The following is a 26,405-nucleotide window of genomic DNA, read 5'->3' as shown; positions in this document are numbered from 1 at the left end:
TTCTTTTCTTTTTTTTTTTTCTGTTTTTTTTTGGGTGAATTATAGTTATTATTTCATATTCATAATTGTGTGTATATTAACAAATTCTTTAAAACTTAATTACTCGGTGTCTAAACTCACTTAAATTTATTACATCACTCGTGTTAAACATTTAATTACTATGTGTCTAAACTCTATAAACAATTGACTAAGTCTAGCCTCATTTGAGCTTCGAGGTAAGTGACTTGTAATCGACGACAGTGTACATTATCGAATAATGCATTTGGAGGGTATTGTTTTTGTTGGAAATCACGAGACAAACAAAATCTTAAATGAGAAGGTATATCAACAAAAACGCTCACTTGCCAACTCTACGTGTCTACTTTTCCCATAGCACATGTTAAGGCAACTTGTTAGTTAGCTCACTATAGACAAAGGCATCAAAGTTATTAGCTACGTGACCTTCCCAACGAGCTAAAGGTGGTGTAACGTGGGGTAAACCTACAACTTTGAGTTAGCTCACGGATTTGCAACGTATCTGCTAGGAAGAGGTTTCCATATTGTTATAAAAAATGCTTCTTCCTCTCTCCAACCTTTGTGAGATCTCACAATCCACCCTCCTCGAGAGCCTAGCGTCCTCATTGACACACAACTTGGTGTCTGGCTCTGATATCATTTGGAACAACCCAAGCTCACCACTAACAGATATTGTCCGTTTTGGCTTGTTATGTATCGTCGTCAGCCTCATAGTTTTTAAAATGCGTCTGTTAGATAGAGGTTTTCACACCGTTATAAAGAATGTTTTGTTCCCCTCTCCATACGATGTAGGATCTCGTATATAAAAGTGAATAAATGACTCTACTAAATGGACATCAATGCACCACTCGAAAATTAGTACAACTCAGTAAAATGGGTTAATTCTTCGCTTTATGCACATAAAAATGAAACGTTTGAAATAACTCATGAATTAATTGCCCTATTAAAACATAAAATAATATATAGAATGCAATAAGTCATAACTAAATCGATATCGAACCATACGGAAAGTTGCTTCAAGCTCCCAAACAATCTTTATGATGATATCTATAGAATGCGCGTAATGTATTGGTAGGACAACTTAGAGGGGGAAAAGGAAAGTGCACTACATGAGTCGAACAAGATTGAGCCATAGCGAGGAGTCGGGAGGTATGAGTTGAAAAAGATTTTTTTACATCATTCCTAAGATCTAGCCAGATATGTCTATATAAGTCGGGGGCTCGTGGGAACTTGCCTCTAATGAGAGGACGGGTAGCAAAAAAAAAAGATTTCTCCCATTAGCTAAACAAGGCTGGAGTCCCCGTACCTGTCTCCATCCTCGTGAACATCTCTAATTTAATTATTAGTTTTTATTAGGTAACGACATAGTCTTTATAATTACATTAAATTTTAATAATATTTTTACGATAAAGACTAAAATTGTTAGTCGTTGGATCGAACATATTTTTTGAGCGTTGACTTTTATTTTACTTAAAAAGGAAAAAGTCAAAGGGTTTGTAGTCATGGGTGGAACGTGGGCATTGTTGTCATTTTATTAAAGCCATCAAAATTCAAATACGGGGGTTTTCTTTTATTCCTTCGCTTTGAAGAAATAAGAAAGGAGGGAGAAGCAGCCAGCGGAGCGCGTAGTATTATTGACCGTAAAGAGCGCGTATTATTATTGACATAAAAATTCAAATTAATTTCTAAATTTTGTCGTGCTTACCACCAGACTCAGACTCCGTACGCGCAATAACTCTCAAGTAATCAACACCTGCCTCCACGCGCTGCATTTCTGCCAACTTTTACGCGCCACGTTCATATCCCAATTTACAATATTACCCCTTCTTTTAAATTGGAGTTTAACAAATTCGGATAAATAACAAAAATGATATTATATAAATATATTTTTTACTTCAAACAAGTATTTGTTTATTTAAATTTATTGCTGTTGTCACTTAATTTTTAATTTATTTATTATATATATAATTAAATTTTATTTTTTTTACAGCTCAATAAATTTTGTTAAATATTAAATTGATAAATTTTGGAGTTAGATTAGAGGGTAAATACGTCATTTTTAATTATTAAGATATTTTACAAACTTCACCTAACTATTTAAAATTAATTTAATGTTAAATATAAATTTCATACTTTATAATTAATTTAGACTCACCTTTTAAATTTGTCATCAATTATGGATATGGCATTTTCGTAATAATCTTGAAATTGATGTCGACAATCACACGATTCAATCTCTATATAAACCCTCCACCAGATGAAGACTTCCAATTTATTATATCTACTTGTGATCAGCTCCTTCAATTTAGTTTGCTTTTTTGCTTGCGGAGAAAAAAAATGTCGGGTTATCCAAATCAGCCTTCCGGTTACGGTTACGGCTACGGCGGCGCCGGTGGTTACGGAGCTCCACCACCGACGGCTCAGCCTTACGGTTCTTCACCCTACGGCTCGCAACATCCTCCGCCTCACTCTCAGCAGCCGTACGCTCCGGTGGCTGCGCCATACGGTGCACCGTCGGCACCTTACGGGTCAAATCCGGGTGAAAAGCCGCACAAGGACAAGCCTAATCAGTCTCACGGCGGAGTTGGTGGAAGTCATCAGTCTTACGGCGGTCATGGTTATCCACCGCCATCTGCTTATGGAAGCCCTTTCGCCTCACTCTTGCCCTCGGCTTTTCCGCCTGGTACTGATCCGAGCATTGTTACCTGTTTTCAAGTAGCCGATCAGGATGGGAGCGGGTTTATTGATGATAAGGAGTTGCAAGGTGTTCTATCTTCGTATAATCAGAAGTTTAGCATCAGAACTGTTCATCTCCTCATGTACCATTTCACCAACACGAACACAAGGAAGATCGGTAATCTTACTTACTCCCTCTATCGCCTTTTTGTTTGCCCTGGAAATAGGAAATTTCATGAGATTTTTAGTTTCTTAAATCAACAACAGTAATGATGAACAAAAAAAAGAAGAAAAGAAAACCTGTGGGAATCTGGAGAACCCAGGTTAGAGCAAAAAGGCAAACAGTTGGTCAGTGGGTCAGGGGCGACCCTGATCCGGACATCTATCATTAGTTTCAGCTAATTACAATCGAAAAATAGACTGACAAAGATGAAATTCTGTTTATAAATTGAACGGATGGGAACAGGTCATCCGTTCAGTGAAAAACTTTCGAGGTGAATTTCATATAATTGCACTGAATTGAAATATGCCTTTTTAGTGATTAAGATTGATTGTTGTTACTAGTAGTTGATTAGTTCATAAAGTTCATAATTCTTATCTATGAGGTATTCTGCATGATATTCACTAGAAGAACCCGAATACTTTGTATTTCTATACAAGAATCCTCCCAGTGATTTTGCCTGCGATAAGTTGGTGAAGTTATTTTAAGTTTGATTCAAAATGTATTAAGAAAATTTCGAACCTGCTATTTGGACTTATAGTAGTTGTGGTGGTTGCACGAATTTCACTATTTTCTAACTTGTGGTTAAAGTTATTTGACTTTTCATACCTCAAAAGCTTTCGTGTTAATACAGTCTCTGTCATTATACGAGTATTTTTTTGAAGTTATCCAAAGCCATGTCTTTTGAATAGAGTATGCAGTTTAATTGCCATTTCTTTATCTGTTCGAAGCATCTTATTTTATTATTATGATTATGACTTTTTCAATGTAATTGATCTTGAGCAAGCCTTGGTGATTTGAATGGGCGGACAATGCTGCTATAGATTTGATATATTATGCTGGGTTGTTCATCTTTAAATCGTGCCTTTTACTTTTCTATTGACAGTCTTTTGCATTTCTTTTCTGAAAAACAGGACCCAAGGAGTTCATTGCTCTGTTTTATGGTCTTCAGAGCTGGAGGGTAAGCTGAAGAATTGATATTTGTTTTAGCCCAACTTTATCTGTTGGTCTATGAAACTGAGTATTTATTGCATCTTTGTCAGGGTATTTTTGAGAGATTTGATTCAGACAGAAGTGGAAGAATCGATTACAATGAGTTGCGAGAAGCTCTTTTGAGTTTGGGCTTTGCAGTCTCACCGATGGTCTTGGACTTGCTCGTGTCTAAGTTCGACAAAAGTGGCGGGAAAAGCAAGGCCATTGAATATGATAATTTCATAGAGTACGTTTCTCCCCCTTACTCTACATGATACTTGAGGTTTCCATTATCAATATTCTCATTGCCTTTTCCTTTTTGCAAATGCAGGTGCTGTCTTACGGTCAAGGTGAGCTTCTGAATAATTTTATTTTCATATATTTTTCGTATATTACGACATATACTGGTTAGAAGTGATGGCATCATCCGTGTATTTAGTTCTGCATGCTTGCCTACTCGTCTTTAGATCTACTGCAAAACTCAGAACTCGATTTTTTTTCATTCATGTCGTTGCCTATGAATAGCCTGAATATGTTCTACACCATTTTAGTTCCTGTGGCCATCAATTAGTCACATACTATCGGATTTCGTTTCAAGTAAATTGTTCATAATGTTTTCTCACACTGGTATTATGAACTCCTTGATGGTTTTTGTGGCTTCTGCAAACATTTTGATGCCATGGGAGGAAGAAAAGGCTAAAACTGAAGTGCTTTTGATGTTATAAATTACAGGGACTGACTGAGAAATTCAAGGAAAAGGACACCACATATTCGGGTTCTGCAACCTTCAGTTACGAGGCGTTCATGCTGACCGTCCTGCCATTCCTCATCGCCTGATGAGTTTCTCAGCCTTCATTCCAGCATGTGTGGTCAGTGTAAAGCTTGAGTTTTCTTTGGTTTTTCTTTTGAATCTCTGTTGTGTTTGATAGAAACTATATGTATGTAGTCTTATCCTTATCAACGCTCTTTGTTTATGTATAAGTTGGCTATCCTAAGTATTCAATGATAGTTCCATGATTGTCTCAACTATTACCTGTTTTCCTTCCTGGGTTTCCAGTTTTGCATTTGACAGTAAAGTTTAAGTCAATTGTTGTATCAATATAATGATGTGACGTGCAATGAATAACCTAGCATAGTTAGGTATTCAGGTTTCCAATCTTAGCCAAAGAGGGTTGGAAATGGTGTTAAAGTGAGATATGTCCTAATATGTTGTCGTTTGAAGATGAACTCGAGGAGTACATAAATAAATCAACATTGCATATAAACGAGAAGGATCTTGAGGCTATACAAATAATTATGATGAGAAGGGCTTTACAAGAAATGGTCAATTATTAGAATTAAATGTGTTTGACTTGGATACTATGCTAGATGACCTTCCTGGGAATCTTGTAAGAACGATGTGATTGGAGATAAAACACGTTGAAATGACTGCAATGATTTATAGGGAGTAGGATCAATCTTCACTCTCATAAGCAATTAAAGGTAGGTGTCATATCCAGGTCACAAAGGTCACAAAAGACACGTGAGAATGGGAGGGATAAATGTCATATTTAGGTCACAAAAAGGCACGTGAGACTGGGAGGGATAGATGTCATATCTAGATTACAAAAGACACATGAGTGAGTCTAGGAGGGATACATGCCATTTTAGGCACGTGTGACTAGGGATAAATTGTAATAGCCCATACTCACTGCTAGCAGATATACGTCTCGTTTTCAGCCTCACAACTTGAAAACGTGTCTACTATGGAGAGAGTCTAGTCCTACTCCAACCAATGTCATGTACCATTTGGTGACTAGTTCTGATACCCTTTTGTAACAACTCAAGTCCACCGCTAACAAACATTGTCCACTTTGGTTTGTTACGTATCACCGCCTCACAGTTTTAAAACGCATCTGCTAGAGAGAAGTTTCCAACCCAATGCTTCGTTCCCCTCTGTAACCGATGTGAGATCTCACATAGAGACCATATCCAAGTCACAAAGGGCACATGAGACTGGGAGGGATATATGTCATATCAAGGCCACAAAAGACACATTAAACTAGGAGAGTCATTAGACACTGAATTTAGATTCTAAATCATAAGAGCTTCTTACTTATTACAAACATTTCTCGAAATCGATACGATCAACATCTCGAACTTCTTGGCATTTCATTTCGTATGATATCCACTATACACAGTTGCCCTAAACACATAAATTATGAGTCTATGACTCAATTTCGACAAGCCACGCTAATGAAACTTGTAGTAGAAAATCCAACGAACATAATAAACACGAATATGTAAAATTTAAATCACTTTATTGGATATAAATGGATTCAACATTTGAAGTTGATTTCCTTTAATTTCCCTTTAAGCTCTGAGGTAAACCAACCACAAAAATACCTTCATTTGTGTGGAGTATAAAATTGAATTCTTCTTCCACCCGTGGGTTGTATTGGCCTTGCATTTTTCTTCCAACCCTAAAGTTCCAAACATATGAAATTTAAATAAATAATATGCAATATAATATTAAAATATATTCTTTTAAATGGTATATCAACCACAATTTGAGCATAACTCAGTTAGTTAATTTGCCCAAAGCTCAAAGGTTAGAAATTCAAATCTCCACTCTGACGTGATCTTACGGGACTCTGAATTAATATATATATATCTTAAATTTTTAAAAAATATTTCAAAAATTTTTATTTTATGAAATTATTCCAAAAATACATTTAAGAAGTTTATTTTTCTCTTTAAAATGATGAAAAATTGACAATATTTTACATTCATTTTTTTTAACGGGAAATCTCTCCAATAATATTTTTGTAAAAAAATTTAAAGTTCAAGTACTAGAACGGAAAATTTCATAAATTTAATCCCTATAATTTTAGAAAATTACTACCATTTCAATATTAAAAATAATTTTTTTTACGGAAATTCTAAAAAACTAGGCTCGGATTTACGAAGATTTTATTAAATCATAAAAACAAAATTTTAGGGATTAAATTGTAATTTTCTCAAATCCTACGAACAAAAGAACAGGAAATACTCACATCGTGAATAGCATTAGCCAAAACTCTCACTTGATCCCGTGAAACTGTTCTCACCTATACCAATTCAACGACGCTTAGCTTATTTGTTCATGAACTTTAGTTTATAATACTTTAGTGTTTGTAATGTTACGAAAGAAACCTTCTTGAGTATCGTCCAAACGACACCTTCGCTACACGGAGGAACCGTAAGAGAGCCAATATATCGGTAATATTTTCTGGTCCCGAACTTGATGTCTCCGGGATTCACAATCCCAATTTCTTTTTCTTCTTTCCCAATTGATTTGATGTGATGAAACAGCTTGACACACAAACAACAAATCTCATGAAAATCTTCAATAATCAAAATCAAAATGACCAAAACCCAACAAAATTGAAATGATTTTAAGAAAGTAAGAGATACCCTTGAAAGGAAGGGATCAGGTCGTCCATATTTGTATAGAATTCCAATAACTGCGGTCTTATTATCTTGGCTTTGATGAACCATATGCAACTCTAGAACATGTCTGCAAAGTTTCATAACATATATATATATATTACGTCTTATAAATCCCGACCACGGCCATGTTCGGGTTCTATATTGACTAATCAAAAAGAATCTAAGTGAAGTAAGAGACGCTATTTCCGTTACTACGAGATCTTTTGAGAGTTTAACGGAGTTGAACAATGACATCTCTGGTATCAAAGTCATGCCCTTGTCTTAACTTAGTTAGTGGAGTTAAGGTCGATTAGGGTAAGGTTAAAAAGAATTAGACACTGGGATCTTCCTCAACCCTTCACTCGACGTTGTTGCTCGGTCGTGTCGCCAAGAGTCTATTGAGACGAAGCTTCTTGTTGGTTTAGTGTTTGCTTTGAGGTAAGTGGCTCTCCTAATCGACGACCTTGAGGTTAGTTTAAATAGGTATAGTTTGTGGCACGGTATGTGTTGCATGCTAGAATATGTGTGAATGACATATTGCTATGAGAGGGGTTACTTGTTGAATATTTTTAAGGCTAAATTAATAAATAAAAAAATACCAATAAATTTCGTACTTTGTCTAAAAAATACTCATAAACCTTTAAAAGTTTCAATAATACCCTTAAATTTTCAAAAAAAGACAAAAATACCCTTATCGTTAGTATTGGATGGAAACCGCTAGTATTTTATTTCAAAAATACCTTTAAACTTTTAACCGTGTTTCAAAAATACCTTTCAACTTTAAAAAGTTTTATTAAATTTAACTTTTAAAAAAATTTAGAAATAATCTTAAAAGGTATTTTTTTAATTTAAAATATTTTTAAATATTTTTTTAAATATTAATAAAACTTTTGGGTATTTTCTAACTACTTTTAAGGGTTAAAAAGATATTTTTGAAACATTTTAAAAGTTAAAAGACATTTTTGAAATAAAATATTAACCGTTTCAATCCAAAACCAACCAGTATTTTTTAAATTATTTTATGAAAGTTTAAGGATATTATTGAAACTTTTGAAAGTTTACGAGTAATTTTGAGACATAATGCAAAGTTTAAGGTTGTTTTTATTAATTTAGCCTATTTTTAATACTCAACATTTTTTTTTTCAGGCAACGATGAGGATATGCGGGGTGAGCAACCGCGTATTTACTAATTAAGCCACATGGTCTATGTTAGTTTGATTACCACCTTTGTTATAGGTCTACCAAGTTCTAGTTTATCTCGATTTGAATATCTACTAGCACACATGTGATAATGACCTTCAGAAAAGCCGTAAGATTCAAGTCATACTCAAATGCCATCGTAGACTCGAGTTAAGCTTCAGAAAAGCTGTAAAATTCGAATCGTACTCGAATGCCATCATAGACTCGAGTTAGGCTTCAGAAAAGCCGTAAAATTCGAGTCGTACTCGAATGCCATCATAGACTCGAGTTAGGCTTCAGAAAAGCCGTAAAATTCGAGTCGTACTCGAATGCCATCATAGACTCAAGTTATGCTTCAGAAAAGCTGTAAAATTCGAGTCGTACTCAAATGCCATCATAGACTCGAGTTAAGCTTCAGAAAAGCCGTGAAATTCGAGTCGTACTCGAATGTCACCATAGACTCGAGTACTTAACTTCGAGCTACACAAAGCTAACCCAACCCACGAGTGAAACACCCTAACTCGACGTGTAATTGGTGAATAGAACCCTAAAAAAGAGTGAGAGAGAGAGAAACCTTGTTCCATTGAAAGAGTGCTCAGAAGGGGTATGCCAATGGCATTGGATCAACCTGTAACGAGTCCCATTGATAGTAATCTTCCCAGCATCTTGTTTCCAGCTTATCTGAACATGATATCAAAACAAACACCATTAGAGGCGAGCTTAGACACTAACCACTCTAACGTAGCACCGTACCGTCATGTCGTGGCCCCGATTCTTGATCAGCGCCCGAGCTGGGTTGTAGTCTCTTTGGAGCTTCCCAAGCTCAGGAAGAACGCCCACTTCTTCTTCCACAATGTTGATGGGAGACTGATACTTCCCCTTCCCACATGACTCCCATTCTGGATTCAGCTTCCACCAGCTCCTTGGCCCTTTTCCAGTTCCCTCATAGTAAGTAAATGCAGATTCATCATCTGTTCGATAAACGTGTTACGATTAGTAACTTCTTCTAGAAATGTTAGGTCGAGGTTACTGATTCACAATCTCTTCTTTAACTGTAGTTGTTGCCATGAACTCGACCTCACAGAAAGACATCTAGTAAAACATCATTCCTTGGAGTTGTTGTAACAGAAGCAAGATCGATTGTACTCACACACCCACGAACAGAGATTAAACAAAGAGACACAAAGATTTACGTGGTTCTCGACAAGAAATTATCCTATATTCACTAGGTACTAAAGTGTATCTCTCACACTATCTACAGAGTCTCTTTTACAAAGTTTCTCCCAATTGTTTCTAGGCAAAATGACAAAATGACAAAAGTGTTTACCGATGATTTGATATCAAAATGAAAGATAACAAAAGTGTTATGAACATTGACATGCACAGGAGATGCATGAACCTATTCTTCATGACAACTTAAAATAGGGGTACTATCAAGGCATGTACTCTCGGGGTGGCTTTGTTTTTTGTTTCCTTGTGATTGACCCTGAACTCAGAAGAAAAAACGAACTATTTTTCGTACTCAACAATACCCATTTCTCATTAGAACGAAGCTAACGACTCAAAAGAAAATACGTATCTATAAACGATGGTTACTAGAGATGTGTAAAGCTTAAGTCTATATCGAATCGTTACTAAAAAATAGTGACGTTGTGGTCGTGTGGTTGAACGTTGAAGAACGATTTGAAATAATTGGAGGGAAAAAGAACATACCCACTTCAGAATCAGATGCCTTGGAAATGGAGGAGAGAAGGAAAAAAGCAGCAAAGAAAAGGAAATAATTAGGTCTATTGTTGAAGAAGAAGGCCATGGCTACTCTGCAACGCTCTTTGTTGCTGTTTCCTTTGTGTATTTATAATTAATTTTGAACAAATTATGGAAAAAAAAGCTTAATGGAGAAATTAATATTTTACTTAAATGGGAATATAAATGTAATATAATGTTAAAAAAAATTAAAAAAATGAGTTACGGACGTTTTGATTTTTTTTTTTTTTTTATTGGAGTTATTATTTGTATGAAAATAATAATTATTGATTCACTAAATTTAATGAAAATCAATTTATAATTAATTTTAAATTTTATTGAAAGTACATGAATTAAAATAAATAGCTAACTTAATAAAAAGATACGATTTTAAAAAAAAAATTAAAAATACTTTTAAAAGTTCTGAAAGTTTCTTAAAAAAAAAAAAAAAAAATTTTAAAACATGCCCTTAAATTAATTTTAAATGTTAAAAATAAATTTTTAAAAGAAAAATTAAAATGTATTTTTTTTTAAATTAAGGACATTAATGAAAATTTAAAAAATTTAAAGATATTTTTTAAATAAATAGTTAAAAATTTCTGAATATATTTTAGAAAATTAAAAATATTTTTATTAATTTAATTGAGATTTAAAATATAGAAACTAAAATATTAATTTAGTTTTTTTTAATGACCAAATATAAGTAAATTGCTGAAAATTAAAATTAATTATTTTACTAAAATAAGAAAATAATTTACTATATAAATATAAATTATCTGACAAATAGATTTATATGTAATGACAACTTTTATATATATATATATATATATATATATATATATTAAAAACACCATTTTGAAAAATAATTAAAAAATCAAATTTTTTTTATAACTATTTTATTCCTGGCATTGGATGCATGTATTAATTGTTTAATTTTAATATTTATATTTTTAATAAAGCTTAATAAGTCAATTATATGTAATGCTCGGGCGTTAGATAAGGGTAAAATGGTAACTTTTCTTTTAGTTGTTGGGTTCGGACAAAGAACGTCTCCGGTCCATTATACTTCTTTTGATTGTTGTAACGATTGGCTTCTCGAGAGACTCGAGCTATAGATGTGAATATTTAAAAACAAAAATATAAATTTAAAATTTTTAAAATTTTATGCATTTAAAAAAATTTAAATTATCTATAGTCATTAAAGAATAAACGGGACTTAGCTTAAAATGGAAGATACCATTTTTAATGATAGACACAACATTTAGAGTACATCAAAACTCAGTTAATAAATAGCGACAGATACAACTTTATCAGACAGACAACTTTTTAAAATACATCAAAATTTAATCCATAAATAGTATGAAAAATGGAAGACAGCTGTCTAACCTTATCCGCATGGTTTTAAACTTTCGGAAAAAAATAGGAAAAGGTTAATGTTTTATTTAAAAATATATTTAAACTCTTTTTTAAAAGTTAAAAAAGGAGAGAATTCAACGAAAATCTATAAGTGATTGGTTACGGAGTATTTTTATACTGATTATTGCTATTTTTTTATGTTTTCAAATGGATCGTTGGTTACTGGTCGTGAGTGAGAGCGTGTAGAGCTATATAGCTACAAGGGTAACCATAAATCGGTCTCGGTCTCGGTCTCGGTCTCCTATTTAACATGTACGTTTGGAAGTTGTAATATTTTGTGAGCAATTTTGTATTTAACTACGGGCAAGAATTGGTTTTTGTTTGTTCTAAAATTTATCTTTGAATTTACGTACTTGATTTGCAAATTATTCCTTTAAAATTGAAAATTTTTATTGTCTTTTTATACCATCGAGTCCACATAGCATCTCGTGATTCGAAATCTCGAAAAAACGGATCGTTACAGTTCTCTCCCTAAAATTTTCATCTCAATAAATCTAAATATTAAAGAAAAAGAAAAGAAAAATAAACAAAGGTTGTAGAAAAATTGATCGATGTTGAACTCATAAATATGAAATTCGGTGACAAGCTAAAATCATGCCTCGTTAATTTCAATCCATATTTTCAAACGATTGTAAAACAACGGTTTAGTTATAAATTTCATAGGGTTTTTGCATATAAAATTTCATTTTTAAGGTTTGATGAAACCTCGTAGATGATAAAATTTATAAAGTTTTATCAAAACATACGGATAAATTTAAATTTCTAACTCGCTACTAAATTTGTAATTTGACCACAAAAATTACGTTTTTTTAAGAAAAAATTTGTGTAAAATCGGGTCAAAATCACATTATTAAAATAAGGGGGTGTTTATATGACTTGAAAACCCGACCATCCTAGACTACCTAACCCATTTAGATTTTTTCCTTTATGAGTTAAGATAAATTTTTGAAAATTGAAAGTTTGAGTCAATTTATATATATATATATATATATATATATATATATATTTTTTGGTCGAGTTAACGTGAAAATAGAATTACATCTCAACTTTACCCTACCTTACTTTTAAGATTATTGTAAATATTAAAAATATTTAACATTTGTAATTAGTTAAAAGGGGATGTGGGCTTAAAAAATATTAAAGGCACTCGAGGATCTGCCAATGCTCATGAAAATCTAGATCGGTCTCCATTCATCCGACCAGAGGTGTGGATAACAAGGCCACCTTCACAACCTATGTTGTAGTAAGGTAGGGTGGTTCGCTTGAATAGCTCAACTGCCCTTTAGCCTGGTGCTCACTGTCACAATCGCACTTTTGATGACAACGGACTTGCGATTGTGCGGCACTCACTTTCCAACGACAAGTGAGCTAAGCCAATTCGTTCTTGCGTCGCCTACGGGCAAGCGACGTATGCTCAAGCCTCTGGCCTCGGTTTTAAGAGAAGGTTTTAGGAAACGAGGGCAGAGAGAGATTTTTTAAAGTGATTTTTTTTAGAGAGACGTTATATAAGCAAATAAGAGAGAAATAACAACGGCTCACACTATATAACCTTGGGTAGGGAGAAGTTGACAACTAGTCATATCCCCCTATAGTACATTCTGAGCTATTTCATGTCTGACAGACCTAGACATGATATTTCTGAAACGTCATACTTCCTAGAAATACAGAAGTAAAACACTAGAATATGAAAAGACATAAAGGGTTGGGCTTGTCATGGGCATGCGGCCATGGGCAACACGCCTTGGACGAGCATGACTGTGACATACTCCCCCACCTAATTGGTTGACGTCCCTGTCAACCGACTACTTTCAAACCTGGCGATGTGGGTGGTGGCGGAGTCCAGATCTTCGACGCGTTCCCACCTAGTTTCCTCCGTAGGGAGATTCTTCCATTTGACAAGGAATTCACGAATTGTCCGTACAAGTCTTCCTATCTTACTAATCCTATCGGCTAGGATCTCCTCTATTTCTTTGTTATCTCTTTGTTTCAGATCGATGCTCGGTCTCGTGATTACATTTCGCTGGTCGTCGTCCGGGTCAGGGTGATAAGGCTTCAAGTTGCTCACATGAATTACTGGGTGAATTTTCATCCATTTGGGTAGCGCAACTCTGTAGGAGGTAGCCCCGATCTTTTTAAGGACTTCAACCGGGCCTTCATATTTTCGAACTAGTCTCTGGTCCTTTCGGCTATGAAATCTGTTCTGTTCTGGTCTCAACTTGATGAGAACTTGATCTCTTGCTTGGAATTGGAGGGGGCGACGCTTCTTGTCCGCCCACTTCTTCATATGCTTGGAAGCTTTCTCTAAATATGTCCGGGCTATATTTGTTGTCTGCTTCCATTCTCTTATGAAGTTTTGAGCTTAAGGGTTATTTCCTGCATAAGGATGATCAATAATATGTGGTAAGGCCGGTTGTCGTCCACTTACAATTTCGAAGGGACTCTTCCTTGTAGATGAGCTCATTTGACAATTGAAACAGAATTGGGCGACATCTAGCAGTCGTATCTAGTTCTTCTGGCGAGCGTCGACGAAGTGACGTAAGTATTCTTCGAGCAAGTAGTTGAACCATTTCGTCTGTCCATCGGTTTGAGGATGATAGCTCAAAGAGATGTTTAAAGTCGTTTCCAAGAAGGCGAATAATTCGGTCCAGAATGTGCCAATGAATCTACCGTCCCTATCATTGATGATGCTCGACCGAATGACCCATAACTTGACAACGTGTTTGAAAAATAGTTGGGCTGTTAGTTCAGCCGAGCATAATTTGGGAGTGGGGACGAACGTTGCATATTTTGAGAACCGATCTGCTATAACTAAGATGGCGTCATATCTCCGACTTTTGGGAGGTGTGTTATGAAATCCAGAGACACACTTTCCCAAGGCCTTGTTGGCACAGGTAAAGGTTCCAAGAGTCTCGAGACTTTGGCTTTCTCGACTTTATCCTGTTGGCAGATGAGGCACGTCTTGATATACTGCATGATATTGTCCCACATATTCGGCCAGAAGTACCCCTTTTTGATTAAGGCATATGTTCGTTGCCACCCGAGGTGTCCTACCCATAAGGTATCATGACATTCCTGAATGAGCTTCTTCCTCAGTTCTCCCGTTCGTGGGACATATAATCTGTTTCCTTTAGTCATTAGAAGGTCTCCCTCGACCCAAAACTGTCGTGTCTTCCCAGCTTTAGCTAGTTCGACGATGGCTTTGGTCGATGGGTCTTTGTGTAAATGTTCTTTGATGATGTCGCGCATTGATCCATCAATCTTACTTGAATGAATATGGGCTAACATTCACAGGGTCGTATGTTCGCCCTTCGGACTCAGCGCATCGGCTGCTTGATTACTCATTCCTGCCTTGTGTTCGAATTTGAAGTTGAATTCCGCCAACGACTCCTGCCACCGGGCTTGTTTTGTCGTCAATTTTGGTTGATCAAAGAAGTGGCAAATGGCTCTGTTATCCGTCTTCACTATGAACTGTGATCCCAAGAGGTACTGTCTCCAGACTCGTAGGCAATGGACCACAGCCAGCATTTCTTTTTCGGAGACGGTGTATCTCCGTTCAACATCATTGAGCTTTCGACTTTCCTAAGCGATGGGGTGGCCTTCTTGAATAAGGACACCGCCTAGGGCAAAGTCGGAAGCATCTGGTCTCTATTTCAAATGGCTTTGTAACATCTACTAACCCGAGGACAGGACCCCTCTTCATGGTTGCCTTAGATCTTCAAAGGCCGTTTGACATTTATTTGACCACAACCAAGGGTGGTCTTTCTTTAGGAGCTCTGTTAATGGGGTGGCTCGTCGTGAAAACCCTTTGACGAATCGCCTATAATAGTTTGCCAATCCTAAGTAGGATCGCACATCGGATATGGAAGTAGGGATTTTCCACTCTTGGATAGCTTTTATCTTATCACTATCCATACCGATCTGTCCACAACTGATGACATGTCCAAGGAAGTTATGCATGTTTATGCGAAGACACATTTTTCTTTCTTGACGTACAACTGATTCTGCCACAGCTTGTCAAACACCAGCTTCAAGTGCACCTTGTGTTCCTCTAGGGTTGTGCTGTATACAACTATGTCGTCGAGGTATACTATGACGAACTGATCCAAGTATTCGTAGAAAACCTGGTTCATTAACGTGCAAAACGTAGCTGGGGCGTTTATCAAGCCAAAGGGCATTACCAAGAACTCAAAGGCCCCATATCTTGTTACGCACGTCGTCTTGGACTCGTCCCCTTCGACAATACGTACTTGGGTAGTACCCTAATCGTAAGTCCAACTTCGTGAAGTATTTGACCCTATGAAGTTGGTCGAACAAGTCGGATATTATCGACAGTGGGTATTTGTTGCGTACTGTCACCTTGTTTAAGGCTCTATAATCTATGCACAGACGCAACGTCCCATCCTTCTTTTTCTGAAATAGTACGGGGGCTCGGTAAGGTGCTTTTTCCAGGCGGATGAATCCTGCCGTCAACAACTCATCTAATTGTTTTCTCAATTCGACTAGCTCAGGGGGAGCCATCTGGTACGCATTCTTCGCTGGAGGTTTAACCCCGGGAAGGAGTTCAATTTCGTGATCAACGCCTCGACGGGGTGGTAATGTTTGTGGTAAGCTCCCTAGTATTATGTCAGCATAACTGTTTAGTACCTCCTTGATTTCGCTTGGAATAGTTTCCTCAGAGGTCACTTCTTCCATCAGTGGTATAGCCATAAATGTAGGTTCCTCTCGTGCGAGTCCTCTTTTCAATTGTATGGCTGAGATCATTCTAAGATTACCTCCACGACAAGGTCCAACTCTCCTCTCCAAGCCCCTAATTTGAAGGGGACTCTTTTGGAAACTCCCACGATAGGCAAGGCCTCGAAGTTGACAACTTTCATTTTTTCAGGGTTCTTTTCTATAGTGAGTCCTAATCTTCGTGCTTCTTGATCGGCGATGAAGTTGTGAGTCGCTCCTGAGTCTATCAAGGTGCTCTTGCTTGGTCGAGAGTTTATTGTCGCATCCACAAACATGAGCCCTTTCTCTATTATCTGCTTCGGGTCGACCTTCCGTTGGAGGGCTGACAAGAATTTGAGCGCGCCCATTGGGGGGTTGTCTTGATCTTCCTTCTTGTCTAGCATAGTCTTGACTCTTGAGTCGTTGCTCTCTTGAATGGACACTTGGAGTGCACTGAGAGAGGCCCAATGAGGACAGTAGGACAGTTTGTGGGGGCCTTTACACAACTGGCATTGTAAAGGTGTCGTCGGGTGGTTCCTTTGAGGGTACGTTCCTCGAGATGTCCCCGCTTGGTTGTTCTGAGGAGGTCTATCTGTCCACCCGCTTGGTCTGTCATTACTTCCGTTTGGTCTATTAGGGCTTCCATTTCGATAACCTGGTGGCTTATATGTTTTGCCCCCAGTGTTTGGGGTCTGTGTTGTTTTTCTTTGGTAACCCGCTTCGTTCCCATAGTCTACGAGTCTCTCGGCGCTGACAATTGCGGTAGCTAGGTCTTCGACCTTTTTCTCGTGTACTTTTGTTTTGGCCCACGGTTGTAACCCATTTATAAGAAAGAATACCTTGTCCTTCTCTGATGTGCCCCTGATATCTAGCATCAGGGTCGAGAACTGTCTGACATAGTCCCTTATGCTTCCAGTTTGCTTTAGGGCTATTAGTTTTTCCATTGCTAGATGTTCTACGTTTTCGGGGAAGAATTAGTCCCTCAACTCTCTCTTGAGGTCTTCCCACGAGTCTATGGTGCACAATCCATTCTCGATGTCTTGCACCCTCGTACGTCACCAAAGTTTGGCATCTTCTATGAGATACATCGAGGCTACTGTCACCTTTATGTCATCGGTACAGGCCGTTGTGGCTTTGAAGTACTGTTCGACATCAAAGATGAAGTTCTCCAACTCCTTGGCATCCCGGTTCCCTTTGAAAGGTCTAGGGTCTGGAAACTTCAGTTTGTTGGATCCTGTATTAGTTTGCCTAGCCGTGACGTTCTCCACGGCTTTCATGGTCACTTCAATTTGAGTGCTCATGACGAACATCTTTTCTTGAATGTCATCGATCGTTGTTCTGAATTCGTCAGCTAATCCATTGNACGAGTCTCTCGGCGCTGACAATTGCGGTAGCTAGGTCTTCGACCTTTTTCTCGTGTACTTTTGTTTTGGCCCACGGTTGTAACCCATTTATAAGAAAGAATACCTTGTCCTTCTCTGATGTGCCCCTGATATCTAGCATCAGGGTCGAGAACTGTCTGACATAGTCCCTTATGCTTCCAGTTTGCTTTAGGGCTATTAGTTTTTCCATTGCTAGATGTTCTACGTTTTCGGGGAAGAATTAGTCCCTCAACTCTCTCTTGAGGTCTTCCCACGAGTCTATGGTGCACAATCCATTCTCGATGTCTTGCACCCTCGTACGTCACCAAAGTTTGGCATCTTCTATGAGATACATCGAGGCTACTGTCACCTTTATGTCATCGGTACAGGCCGTTGTGGCTTTGAAGTACTGTTCGACATCAAAGATGAAGTTCTCCAACTCCTTGGCATCCCGGTTCCCTTTGAAAGGTCTAGGGTCTGGAAACTTCAGTTTGTTGGATCCTGTATTAGTTTGCCTAGCCGTGACGTTCTCCACGGCTTTCATGGTCACTTCAATTTGAGTGCTCATGACGAACATCTTTTCTTGAATGTCATCGATCGTTGTTCTGAATTCGTCAGCTAATCCATTGAACAAACTCATCATTGTATTTTGTAGCACGTCGAACTCTTCGCCACGTTCCTCCTTGTGCGCGATAGAGCTATCGGGGCTACTAGACGGTCTTGGGCTACTCGTAGGAGCAACTTTTTCTTCGAGTGAGGTCACTCGAAACATTAGTTCTGCGATTGGCAACCCATCTAGGCAGTTACCNAGAAAGAATACCTTGTCCTTCTCTGATGTGCCCCTGATATCTAGCATCAGGGTCGAGAACTGTCTGACATAGTCCCTTATGCTTCCAGTTTGCTTTAGGGCTATTAGTTTTTCCATTGCTAGATGTTCTACGTTTTCGGGGAAGAATTAGTCCCTCAACTCTCTCTTGAGGTCTTCCCACGAGTCTATGGTGCACAATCCATTCTCGATGTCTTGCACCCTCGTACGTCACCAAAGTTTGGCATCTTCTATGAGATACATCGAGGCTACTGTCACCTTTATGTCATCGGTACAGGCCGTTGTGGCTTTGAAGTACTGTTCGACATCAAAGATGAAGTTCTCCAACTCCTTGGCATCCCGGTTCCCTTTGAAAGGTCTAGGGTCTGGAAACTTCAGTTTGTTGGATCCTGTATTAGTTTGCCTAGCCGTGACGTTCTCCACGGCTTTCATGGTCACTTCAATTTGAGTGCTCATGACGAACATCTTTTCTTGAATGTCATCGATCGTTGTTCTGAATTCGTCAGCTAATCCATTGAACAAACTCATCATTGTATTTTGTAGCACGTCGAACTCTTCGCCACGTTCCTCCTTGTGCGCGATAGAGCTATCGGGGCTACTAGACGGTCTTGGGCTACTCGTAGGAGCAACTTTTTCTTCGAGTGAGGTCACTCGAAACATTAGTTCTGCGATTGGCAACCCATCTAGGCAGTTACCCATTGCGTTGATTTCTACAACTTTTCCATTCAATTCTGTCACTCGTGCTTCCAGGAAGCGGATGGTGTCAGGGACTTCTTTGAGGAACAACATTTCCTCCTCTATTAGAGTAAGCCGATCAGCTTGTGATTTGGGTGTCGACTTTGTCGTCNCCTCGTACGTCACCAAAGTTTGGCATCTTCTATGAGATACATCGAGGCTACTGTCACCTTTATGTCATCGGTACAGGCCGTTGTGGCTTTGAAGTACTGTTCGACATCAAAGATGAAGTTCTCCAACTCCTTGGCATCCCGGTTCCCTTTGAAAGGTCTAGGGTCTGGAAACTTCAGTTTGTTGGATCCTGTATTAGTTTGCCTAGCCGTGACGTTCTCCACGGCTTTCATGGTCACTTCAATTTGAGTGCTCATGACGAACATCTTTTCTTGAATGTCATCGATCGTTGTTCTGAATTCGTCAGCTAATCCATTGAACAAACTCATCATTGTATTTTGTAGCACGTCGAACTCTTCGCCACGTTCCTCCTTGTGCGCGATAGAGCTATCGGGGCTACTAGACGGTCTTGGGCTACTCGTAGGAGCAACTTTTTCTTCGAGTGAGGTCACTCGAAACATTAGTTCTGCGATTGGCAACCCATCTAGGCAGTTACCCATTGCGTTGATTTCTACAACTTTTCCATTCAATTCTGTCACTCGTGCTTCCAGGAAGCGGATGGTGTCAGGGACTTCTTTGAGGAACAACATTTCCTCCTCTATTAGAGTAAGCCGATCAGCTTGTGATTTGGGTGTCGACTTTGTCGTCGACATGTTTTCAGTCTTTGCTATTTCACGGAGCTTACAAAGCTCTAATATCACTTGTCACAATCGCACTTTTGATGGCAGCGGACTTGCGATTGTGCGGCACTCACTTTCCAACGACAAGTGAGCTAAGCCAATTCGTTCTTGCGTCGCCTACGGCCAAGTGACGTATACTCAAGCCTCTGGCCTCGGTTTTAAGAGAAGGTTTTAGGAAATGAGGGCAGAGAGAGATTTTCGAAAGAGAGATTTTTGAAAGAGACGTTATATAAGCAAGCAAGAGAGAAATAACAACGGCTCATAGTATATAACCTTGGGTAAGTAGAAGTTGACAACTAGTCGTATCCCCCTATAGTACATTCTGANCCAATGAGGACAGTAGGACAGTTTGTGGGGGCCTTTACACAACTGGCATTGTAAAGGTGTCGTCGGGTGGTTCCTTTGAGGGTACGTTCCTCGAGATGTCCCCGCTTGGTTGTTCTGAGGAGGTCTATCTGTCCACCCGCTTGGTCTGTCATTACTTCCGTTTGGTCTATTAGGGCTTCCATTTCGATAACCTGGTGGCTTATATGTTTTGCCCCCAGTGTTTGGGGTCTGTGTTGTTTTTCTTTGGTAACCCGCTTCGTTCCCATAGTCTACGAGTCTCTCGGCGCTGACAATTGCGGTAGCTAGGTCTTCGACCTTTTTCTCGTGTACTTTTGTTTTGGCCCACGGTTGTAACCCATTTATAAGAAAGAATACCTTGTCCTTCTCTGATGTGCCCCTGATATCTANCCACCGTGTCGGGGGACCAAGGAGGGCATAACCCAACCCAATACAAACTACTTATTAGAAAAATTAAATTAAATTAAATTAAAAAAAAAAAATGCCGCCCAAAACCTGAGACTCGCATAGAATTGTTCCATTGGCCGATTAGGGTTTTTATCTTCATTCCTTCTCAAAACCATTTGCTTTCTGTATTCTCAATAATCAAGCACAAGCAACACTCCCATGGCGTTGTACGACCTAACTCCGCGAATCGCTCCAAATTTGGACCGTCATCTTGTTTTCCCTCTCCTCGAATTCCTTCAAGAGAGGCAGTTTTACCCTGACGAGCAGATCCTCAAGGCCAAAATCGAGCTTCTCAACAGGACCAATATGGTTGATTACGCCATGGACATTCACAAGTCGCTGTATCACACCGACGATGTTCCTCAAGGCATGGCCATCTCTTGGTTTTTTATTTTATTTTGTTACTTGTTTTTTGTATGTTGACGTGTTTGTGATGGGATTGGTGCAGACATGGTGGATAGAAGGGTGGAAGTGGTGGCGAGGCTTAAGGCTTTGGAGGAGTCCGCGGCGCCACTTGTTGCTTTTCTGCAGAATCCGGCTGCTGTTCAGGAACTGAGGGCTGATAAGCAGTACAATCTTCAAATGCTTAATGATCGTTATCAGGTACATTCATGGTCTCAGAATTACAATTTATTTTTTCTGTTGTACTTATGCCTTCTCTCCAATAAACAACGTTCAATTCTTTGTTCGGATGTAATATCATCTTGGTTGAAGCTCAGTGCTGCTATTTATGTTCTTTCTTTTATGTTCTAGCTCCTTTTGCATAAAGCTCTTGTTACATTTGATTGGTTTGGGGGTTCTTTAACTTTACATTTAGTATTGAGAGTGGTTATTGAATTAGCTTTTTGGGTTTCGTAAAAACCTATTTTCAGATTGGTCCAGATCAAATAGAAGCGTTATACCAATATGCCAAATTTCAGTTCGAGTGTGGGAACTACTCTGGTGCTGCTGACTATCTCTATCAGTACAGAGCCTTATGCACAGACAGTGAAAGGAGCCTGAGTGCTCTGTGGGGAAAATTGGCAGCTGAAATTTTAATGCAGAATTGGGATATTGCTGTCGAGGAGCTTAATCGTTTAAAAGAGATTATCGACTCCAAGGTGGGGTGACCTATCTAGCTCTTTTTATTTGTGTGTACAATACATGCCATCGCTCTACTGACTTTCTTTCTTGTGATGCCTAATGAAGAATTTCTCATCACCGATGAAACAAGTGCAAGGCAGAATATGGTTGATGCATTGGAGCCTCTTCATATTTTTCAATCACGACAATGGAAGAACACAGATAATTGACCTGTTTAATCAAGATAAGTAAGTCTACTGGGTCTTGTCTGTTTTCACTACTTTTTATTGATAATACATGTAGAAGTACTCTTCCCTGTTTTGATAAGTTAATTATCTGCAATTCTTAATTATGTGAAGACATCTTCTTAAAAAAAAAAGAAGTTCCTTTAGGGCTCATTTTGCTTGATTGGAGCCTCTTAAAAATAATGCTTCATATGTTCTCCATGATAAGGTCATGGAAGACAAAATGAAAAACATGCCCTTATGTAGATGAGATAATTGATGTGGATATTCATAATGAGGGCCCATGTCTAACAGTAAAACATGAAAATAAGTTTGTGACATGAATTAAGAATAGAGGATCCATCTGAGTGATGAGTTAATTCAGGCCTTTCCCTGTTGTTTTAATGAGGTGATACTTTTCTATTCTGTAGGTATTTAAATGCCATTCAAACCAATGCTCCCCATCTTTTACGCTATTTGGCCACTGCATTCATTGTTAACAAAAGGCGGCGGCCACAATTCAAAGATTTTATCAAGGTTATTCAGCAGGAACAATATTCCTATAATGATCCCATCACAGAGTTTTTGACTTGTGTGTATGTCAATTATGATTTCGATGGGGCACAAAAGAAGATGAGGGAGTGCGAAGAAGTAAGTTTCCTGATTCTTTTTTTCTTTACGAGTAATTAGAGAGTATATCCTTATTTCCAATGGTGCTTTTTGTTCATTGTTTAGAGGTGGTGTTCGGACGGTTTGGTTACAAAGTCTTAGCTGGTCGTGAACGATAAATGCTGTCAATTCTTAAAATTCTGTTGTGTTTTCAAGGCATAATTTACCACTTGTCCTCAATGTAGGTTATATTGAACGATCCTTTCCTAGGAAAGAGGCTTGAAGAAGGTAACCTTTCCACCGTTCCTTTGAGAGATGAGTTTTTGGAAACTGCTCGTCTTTTCGTCTTTGAGACTTTCTGCAGAATACATCAGCGTATTGATATGAGGTGCATACTTATTCATTCTCTCTTAAAAGTTGTTATCTACTGATAGTTATTTATTGGGTGAATAATGCTACTCTTTCCTTGTGTACGATAGAAAAGTGTATATCATGCAAGATTTTGGAGGGTCAAAATCCTGATGATAGCATTGAACATGCATTGAGCAATTAACATGCTTGTATATTTACACATTTTCTGTGACAATTGTGGAAACTAACGAATAGTAGCTAGCTGTGTAATCAAGAGAAAAGACTTTTGGCTTACCTTCTCAGCATTTTTAAACTTGTCTGTGGTTTCTACTCTACGAGTTTACAATACTCTCTCCTTTTTACTTTTTTTAGGAGCTTAAATTTGCAAACGGGTGTCAACAATATTCATTGGGAGTTTGAAATTTATATCATACAAATTGTATTGATTAGAACTGTAGATGAATTTTAAGATATCTAATTTGAGAAGCTCATCTTTGTTTCTTGTTTGTGTTTACCTCCTCTGTTCTCCATTCTTATCACTTGAAGATGGGATGGGTGGGAGCAAAAGAGGAAGAAAGGAGGTTTTACTCTAAGTTTGTAGTAAGATTGCCTTCAGCCAGTTAGTAACAGATCTGATTCTAAATCCTCTCTTTTAGTGCTGCTAAATAATGAGGTTCTCTAATGTATAAAGCTTGGTTCTCAGGATTTGGATTGGTAAAACAATACTTCCTGACCATTATTGTATATCTTCTGTCATTATAACTTGTGACTTTTCTTGGTTCATTTCGTTGTTATTATCTCAAGTGCTGGTAACTTGTGGCAGCGTCCTTGCTGAAAAGTTGAACTTGAATTATGAGGAAGCTGAGCGGTGGATTGTAAATCTCGTGCGCACGTCAAAGCTTGATGCAAAGCTTGATTCAAAGACAGGAACGGTTATAATGGAAACGAACGAGCCTGACGTGTAAGTTTATTTCCTTTGTTTTCTCAACCTTCCCCCACAGTCCGTCCTATATCTGTGAAATGTTTACAACTCTTAGATTACTGCCACAAAGTACTGTTCTTTTTAGTCAAATGAAATTTTGATCATTGAATTTTCAGGGTTGGGTCTGCTAGGCATTTGAAAAACTCTAGCCTTCGAACTTGTAATTGGACTTAGTTCTTAAACTTTGAGAAAAATTTCAAAATTTTGAAAGTTTACAAGGACCAAAACTTATAATTGGACTTAGTTTTGGCTCAATTATTTGAGGTTGTAGAACTTGTGGTAATAAATTGTTAATATGAAATTGACACGCTTCGTTTTCAGGCATGAGCAATTGATCGACCACACGAAGTCATTATCTGGGCGTACTTACAAGTTAGTGACCCAACTTCTAGAGCATGCACAGGCTCAAGCAGCTAGATAAATTTTGGGTGGTGCCTCTTTTTTTCCTGAATTTATGTTTTTTTTTTTTTTTTNTCACTATGAGATTAGAGCAAGATTTCCATATCTTTTCCCCCATAATTTATGCTAATTTTATGCTTCCATATTCTTATACCAATGATTATTCTAGAAAAATCTTAACAAAAATGTAAAGAATTTTTTTAATATACTAATTACTAATAAATGTTTTGTAATATTTATGTGGAGACCACCATTTCTCTCATTATTTTTATCTTAGTTCTGTTGATCCTACACTTTCGAGTCTTACCACAAACACACCTCGATTATGCTTTTGAAATGTTTGAAATATTATTAAATTTATTAGGATGTTTTATAGTTTTATTTTATAGAAACTATTGAGAAATAGAAATTATAATTAAAGAGTTTTTTTTAGTGAATAGATTTTAAAAAATATATATTAAAAATGAGTTTTTATTTTATTCTTTTATAGTTAACTTCATCCTATGAAAATAAATAAAAAAATTTATAAAATTGAATATTGAAATAAGGTTAACTTCCCGTCAAATTAAAATAGGAGGCCAGGACAAAGATGAGCTTCCCAACAAATATGAACTTCTCGTTCCATCTCCGACTTCGACCTGCTCCATGGTCAAATTGAAATAGAAGGTAAGGACAAAGATGAGCTTCTCATCCCATCCCATCTCCGACCTTGACCTGCTCCATGGTCAAATTGAAATAGAAGATAAGGACAAAGATGAGCTTCTCATCCCGTCTCCAACCCCGATCTGTCCCCATGATCATCTCTAAATCTAGATGGGAGAAGGCTAAGCTAAAGAAGAGGAGAAAAAGAAAATAGGAGTTGAGACTAAATAAAGTAAAAATGACTTCCAACATATACCCACTAACTCTTTGCATCATTACTACCTTTGACCACCAAAATTAAGATGATTAGACTTCTTTGACCACCAAAATTAAGATGANTTTTTAAACTTGTCTGTGGTTTCTACTCTACGAGTTTACAATACTCTCTCCTTTTTACTTTTTTTAGGAGCTTAAATTTGCAAACGGGTGTCAACAATATTCATTGGGAGTTTGAAATTTATATCATACAAATTGTATTGATTAGAACTGTAGATGAATTTTAAGATATCTAATTTGAGAAGCTCATCTTTGTTTCTTGTTTGTGTTTACCTCCTCTGTTCTCCATTCTTATCACTTGAAGATGGGATGGGTGGGAGCAAAAGAGGAAGAAAGGAGGTTTTACTCTAAGTTTGTAGTAAGATTGCCTTCAGCCAGTTAGTAACAGATCTGATTCTAAATCCTCTCTTTTAGTGCTGCTAAATAATGAGGTTCTCTAATGTATAAAGCTTGGTTCTCAGGATTTGGATTGGTAAAACAATACTTCCTGACCATTATTGTATATCTTCTGTCATTATAACTTGTGACTTTTCTTGGTTCATTTCGTTGTTATTATCTCAAGTGCTGGTAACTTGTGGCAGCGTCCTTGCTGAAAAGTTGAACTTGAATTATGAGGAAGCTGAGCGGTGGATTGTAAATCTCGTGCGCACGTCAAAGCTTGATGCAAAGCTTGATTCAAAGACAGGAACGGTTATAATGGAAACGAACGAGCCTGACGTGTAAGTTTATTTCCTTTGTTTTCTCAACCTTCCCCCACAGTCCGTCCTATATCTGTGAAATGTTTACAACTCTTAGATTACTGCCACAATGATTATGCTTTTGAAATGTTTGAAATATTATTAAATTTATTAGGATGTTTTATAGTTTTATTTTATAGAAACTATTGAGAAATAGAAATTATAATTAAAGAGTTTTTTTTAGTGAATAGATTTTAAAAAATATATATTAAAAATGAGTTTTTATTTTATTCTTTT

At 37.5% G+C, this 26,405-nt stretch overlaps 3 protein-coding genes across 3 annotated transcripts; 2 read left to right on the top strand and 1 right to left on the bottom strand.

Annotated features, from left to right (window-relative positions):
* The first annotated feature begins 2,299 nt into the window (after positions 1–2,299).
* Positions 2,300–4,912, top strand: LOC111782064 (probable calcium-binding protein CML49). The gene is made up of 5 exons (XM_023662841.1): positions 2,300–2,869; positions 3,826–3,872; positions 3,955–4,130; positions 4,215–4,233; positions 4,616–4,912. The coding sequence occupies exons 1-5, from the start codon at positions 2,353–2,355 to the stop codon at positions 4,718–4,720; spliced, it is 864 nt and encodes a 287-aa protein (XP_023518609.1). The 5' UTR covers positions 2,300–2,352; the 3' UTR covers positions 4,721–4,912.
* Positions 4,913–6,158: 1,246 nt separating this feature from the next.
* Positions 6,159–9,480, bottom strand: LOC111782195 (alpha carbonic anhydrase 4-like). Its single transcript, XM_023663015.1, is given in 7 exon segments — positions 6,159–6,345; positions 6,919–6,972; positions 7,058–7,216; positions 7,319–7,421; positions 9,087–9,193; positions 9,266–9,438; positions 9,441–9,480. Coding segments are annotated over 7 exon segments (711 nt in total). The 3' UTR covers positions 6,159–6,270.
* Positions 9,481–20,945: 11,465 nt separating this feature from the next.
* Positions 20,946–24,760, top strand: LOC111782310 (eukaryotic translation initiation factor 3 subunit E). The gene is made up of 8 exons (XM_023663169.1): positions 20,946–21,253; positions 21,335–21,489; positions 21,759–21,986; positions 22,075–22,196; positions 22,604–22,823; positions 23,027–23,169; positions 23,956–24,093; positions 24,436–24,760. Exons 1-8 carry the CDS (start codon positions 21,046–21,048, stop codon positions 24,533–24,535), a joined length of 1,314 nt encoding a protein of 437 aa, XP_023518937.1. The 5' UTR covers positions 20,946–21,045; the 3' UTR covers positions 24,536–24,760.
* The last annotated feature ends 1,645 nt before the right edge of the window (positions 24,761–26,405 follow it).

Source organism: Cucurbita pepo, chromosome LG19, assembly GCF_002806865.2.
Source record: "Cucurbita pepo subsp. pepo cultivar mu-cu-16 chromosome LG19, ASM280686v2, whole genome shotgun sequence".
Classification (NCBI taxonomy): Eukaryota; Viridiplantae; Streptophyta; class Magnoliopsida; order Cucurbitales; family Cucurbitaceae; genus Cucurbita; species Cucurbita pepo.
The sequence above is the reverse complement of the archived record's forward strand: the minus strand, read 5'-3'. Positions and strand labels throughout refer to the sequence as shown.